The following is a 6,158-nucleotide window of genomic DNA, read 5'->3' as shown; positions in this document are numbered from 1 at the left end:
TGTATTTTCAAATGCAAATGTTCTGGGCAAATTCTCAATCCCCTTTTAGTAAATCAAATCAAGAATAGGCTGGTAGGCAGGCTCATTTCCATCACACACGTATGTCTATTTTTAAATAATGTTGTTGTTGTTGTTGTGAAGTGCCATCGAGTTAGTTCCAACCCATAGCAACCCTGTATATGGTTTCCAAGGAGCAGCTGGTGAGCTTGAACCACCAACATTGCAGTTCAAATGGCTTTGCAGTCTGGTGCATTAACCCACAGTGCCACATCAGGAATGTTATTTCTAGGTGCTGTTAAGTTGATTCCAACCCATGGAGAGTCTGTGTACAATAATATAACAAACGACCACCCAGTCCTGGACCATCCTCACAGTTGCTGCTACGCTTGAGCCATTGCGTTTGCCACTTGGCCAATCCATCTCGTTGGGGGTCTCCCTCTTTTTGGCTGTCCCTCCACTTTACCAAGCCTGATGTCCTCCAGGGATCGCCCCCCCCCAATAATATGACTGAAGTCTAGCCATGTTGGCTTCTAAGGAGCAATAATATGACTGAAGTCTAGCCATGTTGGCTTCCGCCATGTTGGCTTCTAAGGAACATTCTGGTTGTTTGTTCCAACACAGATTTGTTTGTTCTTCTGGCAGTACCTTAAATATTCTTCTCCAACACCTTAACTCAAATGCATCAATTCTTTTACGGTCTTCCTTATTCACTGTCCAACTTTCCCGTGTATATGAGACTATTGATAATACCATGGCTTGGGTCAAGCACACTTTACTCCTCAAACTGACATCTCTGCTGTTAAACACTGTAAAGAGGTCTTGTGCAGCAGATTTGCCTAATCCAATTCCTTGTTTGAGTTCTTGACTGTTGCTTCCATGAATGTTGATTGTGGATCTAAGTAAAATGAAATTCTTTATTACTTCCAAGTTCTCTCTGTTTTTTTCATGATGTTTGCTTATTGGTCCATTTGTGAGCATTTTGGTTTTCTTTATATTGAGTTGTTATCCATACTGAAGGATGTGGTCATTGATCTTCATCAGAAAGTGCTTCAAGTCCTCTTTGTTTTCAGCAAGCAAGGTTGTATCATCTGCATATCACACGCTGTTAATGAATCTTCCTCCAATACTGATGCCACGTTTTTCTTCATATAATCCAGCTTCTCAGAGTATTTGCTCAGCATCCAGGTTGGATAAGTATGGTGAACTAATACAACCCTGGCACACATCTTTCCTGATTTTAAACCATTCCCTGTTCTCATGTTCTATTCAAACGACTACCTCTTGGTCTATGTACGTGTTCCTCAGGAGCACGATTAAGTTTTCTGGAATTCCCATTCTTTGCAATGCTATACACAATTTGTTATGCTCCACACCATCGAATGCCTTTGCATGGTCAATAAAACTCATACTTCGGACATGTTGTCAGGAGGGACCTGTCGTTGGAGAAGCATATCATGTTTGGTAAGGTGGAGGGTCAGAGAAAAAGAGGAAGACCCCCCAACGAGATGGATTGGCCAAGTGGCAGTATCGATGGACTCAACCGTGGCAATAATAGTGAAGTTGGCCCAGGATTGGGCAGTGTTTCGTTCTGCTGTGCATAGGGTTGCTATGAGTTGGTACTGACTCGATGGCACCTAACAACAACAAGCATCTTTCTGGTATTTTCTACTTTCAGCCAAGAACTATCTGACATCAGCATTGATATTGCTCATTCCAAATCTTGGTCTAAATCAGACTTGAATTTCTGTCAAGTCTCTGTCAATATACTATGGCAACATTTCTGAATTTTCTTTACCAAAATTTTACTTGCATGAATCCAGGTATAGATAGATATATTTAAAGTAAAACAAACCTACAAAACTGAAAATAGGGAAGCAGAGGTATCAGTTGATAATGAAGCCAATTGTTTTTGTTGTTGTCAGGTGCCATCGAGTCGGAACTGACTCATAGTAACCCCATGCACAGCAGAACGAAACAATGTTCGATCCTGGGCCAACCTCACTACCGCTGCCACACCTGAGTCCATCAGTGATGCCACCTGGCTGATCCATCTCGTTAGGGGTCTTCCTCTTTTTCTCTGACCCTCCACCCTACCCAGCATGACATCCTTCTCTAGTGACTGTTTCCTCCGGACAATATGTCCAAAGTATGAGAGACGAAGCTTAGCCATCCTGGCCTCCACGGAGCACTCTGGCTGCACTTCTTCCAAAACAGAATTAAATGAAGCCAATTAATATAAATGAAGCCAATTACAAAGTAAAAAGTGTAGATAAAGAACTTCCAAATGGAAAAGAAGGTAAGTAGATTTCAAGACAAAACAGACTGTTTCAAACTGGGAGAAAAATTTGTAAATTACAGGGTAACCTCAAAGAAAATTAATACACCTGCACATCAAAAAAATTTTTTTAAAAGAGGAAAATCAGAAAGATTTTATAAGCATTGACCCAACAGAAATAAAAGAGTAAAGAAACCCTACAAACTAAATGAACTCAGAGTGGAAAATTACGTGGAACAAAGAAACCAACAGCACCACAAAACACACACACAACAAAATGACAGCAATAAACTCATATCTGCCAACTGACTGTAAATGGATGAACGCACCAGGCAAGAGACAGAGCAGAATGGATGAGAACACAGGATCCCTCAATATGCTGTCTCTAAGATACATATCAAAAAGATGGGGACAGCTTAAATGCCCAACAACAGAAGAATGGGTCAAATAAAGGTTGGTACGTACACACAATGGAATACTACGCAGTATTGAAGAATATGAATGAATCTATGCAACACCTCTCAACATGGATAAACCTGGAGGACATTATGCTGTGTGACATTAGTGAATCACAAAATGACAACTATTATAGGAGATCAACGTTGTAAAAAGTTAAGAATAAAAAACAGTGTATGAAGGTTACAGGGGGAATGGCGAAGGGAGAAGTATTCACCAGCTAGAGGGTAGACATGTGTTAACGTGGGTGACAGGGCAGGCAATATACAAAAGGAGGGAGGTTGTCAGAGGAAAGACGAAGGTAGCTGGACACACAGGGAGGAACACAAGAGTTCAGGTGAATCGAGGTAAATACTGTTACCTGTTGGTACATGGAGGGGATTGCAATCATTGTAATGAAACGATTTGATGAATGTCAAACTGATGATCTGCTCTGTAAACCTTCACTCCAGTCACAAGAAAAAGAAAAAGATGAAGACAGCCTAGGTACCCATGAACAAAAGAATGGTTAAACAAGCTTTGATATGCACATGCAATGGGATACTATGCAATGTTGACCAATAACGATGAATCTGTGAAACCCCTCACAATATGGATGAACCTGGAAGATATTATGCTGAGTGAAACTAGTCAGTCACAAAAGGACAAATAGTGCATGAGACCAATATTGTAAAAAAAAAAAAAAAAAGTGTGGCACTGCAGGGTAATGCACTGGACCGCAAGATCAGCTTGAACTGCAAGGTTGGCAGTTCAAATCCACCAGCCGCTCCTCAGAAACCCTATACAGGGTCACTATGAGTCAGAACTGACTCTACGGCACTTAGAAATAGCAACAATATTGTAAAAAGTTCAGAAAAGGTTTTCTTGATAAACGTTCACTGAATGTTGTGGGGGTGGGGGGAGTAGTGCAGAAGGAAGGGAAATGATTCACAAGCTAGAGAGTAGACACACGTTAACGTGGGTGACAGGGAAGGCAATATGCAAGAGGGAGGTTGTCAGAGGAAAGATGAAGGCAGCTGGAGAAACAGGGAGGAATACAATAGTTAAAGTGAACAGAGGTAAATGCTATCAACTGCTGGTACTTGGAGGAGGTTGCAGTCATTGCAATGAATGAGGTACAAGATATAACTGACCACCTGCTCTGTAAACCTGCACTCAGCTCACCATGAAAAGTCACAGTGGTGACACTCAGGGGGTCACCAGGTTAGTTGTCCCTCGGCTTTGCTGAGGGGCCTTTTAGCTCTAGGGGTTTCTGGGGAATCAAGGGCGGTTTTACTTCCCACCTACTCATTCTGCTCCCAGATATCTCAGGTGTCCAGGGCAGCCCAGCTGGCCATTCCCAGCCCACGAATCCTCTGCCTGGCCAAGCCCCGATCCCCGGCCCCCAGGCTGGAGGAATGGGACCCTGTGCCGAAGCCCAAGCCACACGTGTCTGACTACAACCGCCTCCTTCACTTGGCCAGTGAGTTGATCAGGGGTGGAGGTGGGGGGCTCATTTGGCATTCTGTGTCTTTCCTCTAGCTGATGTGCTTGGACTGGGTAGGGGGCAGAAGACTGGAAGTCTGGTCCTGGTGGATTTTGGCTTTCCTCTTCCCTCATTAATTTCCCGAATTACAGACCAATAAATTGAGAGCAATTTATAAATTGAGAACAATTTATACTATGGCCCTTGAAGGCCTCTCGAGCAGAGGATCACTGCCCACCCTCACCCCCAACCCCAACCCCAGTGCCAGGGAAGTAGAAGTTAGAGAAGACCATGTTTGGTAAGGTGGAGGGTCAGAGAAAAAGAGGAAGACCCCCAACGAGATGGATTAGCCAAGTGGCAACATCGATGGGCTCAAGCGTGGCAACAGTAGTGAGGTTGGCCCAGGACCAGGCAGGGTTTCGTTCTGCTGTGCATAAGGTCGCTATGAGTCAGTACCGACTCGATGGCACCTAACAACAACAATGGTCCAGAAATTGAGGGTGTTTTCTGGGTGGGGTGGGTGCAGGAGATAATTTTGGGGTGCAAATGTAGTGGGTTTGAAGTGGTTGTTGCAGAGATTCTCTCCTTGTCCTTTAAAACACATGGTGTATGAGAGGGCTTGAAAAAGTTCTTGGAAAAATGGAATTAAAAGATAGTGTCATTTTCCCATGAACTTTCTTTTTCTGAAGTCTCTTGTACCCATTTCCTCAGTGACAAAAGCACTGATACATATGAATTGTAAAGAATTTGGGAAACAAAACAGAAGAAGATGAAAATCACCATGGGTCCCACCCATCTGGCGAGCTTGCCTCTGGGTGAACAGCCATGTGGGTACACATCCATGTACCTGTACAAGGCCAGGTTGTTTCAGTGGTATTCCTTTTTGTGGCTGACCATACAGCGCTTGTCCATCAAACCGGAGGCTTTGGACCTAGACAGTTGAGCTCAGGTGGACGAGGCAGCCATTTGTCCGTCTGTCCAGTGGCTCTCGCTCCTGACCGCTGCCCCTCTCTCCTGCCTTCTCTAGTGCCCAAAGCCCAGTGGGACAACTGCATCCCAGACCGAGACCCTCGCTGGGAGGTGCTGGATGTTACCAAGAGAGCAGTGGCCAGTCCACGGACCCTCTCTCTGGCCAAGCCAAAGGAGCGCAAGGACCTCAACGAGGATTACGACCCCTACCACATTTCCCCTGCCTCCCTGGCAGCACAGGCCTCACCCCGCCTCTCCGAGCTCGCTGCCCCCAAGAGCATCACCAAAAAAGTGTGACCAGCCAGCGGCTATGTATGAGACACCTCGTCCTGGTGAACACTCCAAGCGCATCTCAACTCTGAGTCCAGCTCTGGGTGCTTCGCGAGGGGGTGGGAGAAGGGCGGGAAGACCAAAAGGAGATGGTGAGAATAATAATGATGCTTGTATTCCATCTAACCTGTAGCGTGCCGCCTTTTTTATCATCCAAACCACTTTCGTGTCTCATCTCCCCCTCCAAATCTCCTACCTCCAGTTTTGCCTATCCAACTCTGGCTTGTGTCCTGCGAGCGTTCCACACTCAGAAAAGCTCCCAGAATAAAATCAGCTAATACCCTCTATGTGACTTCATTGATATTTACTGAGAGCCGATGAGTGGGAAACTCTGATTGCCCCATTTTACAGCGGTGGAAACGAGGCTGGGGCTCCTGTACCACAAACGTAGTGGCCCTGATTGAACACGTATGTGTTTTCCGACAGCTCTGGAGGCCAAAAGGACAACACTGGACCTAAAGGAGCCCTGGTGTGGCACTATAGAATAAGCACTGGACTGTTAACCGCAAAGTTAGCAGTTCAAATCCATCAGCTTACTGCTTCTGTATTTGTGACCATTCAAAGAGAGGTGACCCAATGGAATGCAGAAATCATCAGACAATCTCTTTGATATCCTATGCGAGTAAAGTTTTGCTAACGGTAATACAGAAATGGCTACAATCA

The 6,158-nt window shown here is 44.9% G+C and overlaps 1 protein-coding gene across 1 annotated transcript in view; it reads left to right on the top strand.

The window, feature by feature from the left end:
* THEG (theg spermatid protein) overlaps nucleotides 1–5,773 on the top strand; it is an 18,279-nt gene extending 12,506 nt beyond the window's left edge. The window contains exons 6-9 of the mRNA XM_006876725.1: nucleotides 4,034–4,193; nucleotides 5,224–5,378; nucleotides 5,413–5,477; nucleotides 5,698–5,773. Of these exons, the coding sequence (XP_006876787.1) occupies nucleotides 4,034–4,193; nucleotides 5,224–5,378; nucleotides 5,413–5,477; nucleotides 5,698–5,773 (456 nt within the window). The remainder of the gene's footprint in view (nucleotides 1–4,033; nucleotides 4,194–5,223; nucleotides 5,379–5,412; nucleotides 5,478–5,697) is intronic.
* Nucleotides 5,774–6,158: the final 385 nt, after the last annotated feature.

Source organism: Chrysochloris asiatica, unplaced genomic scaffold, assembly GCF_000296735.1.
Source record: "Chrysochloris asiatica unplaced genomic scaffold, ChrAsi1.0 scaffold00409, whole genome shotgun sequence".
Taxonomy (NCBI): Eukaryota; Metazoa; Chordata; class Mammalia; order Afrosoricida; family Chrysochloridae; genus Chrysochloris; species Chrysochloris asiatica.
Note: the sequence above shows the minus strand (reverse complement) of the source record. Positions and strands in the feature narration are given on the sequence as shown.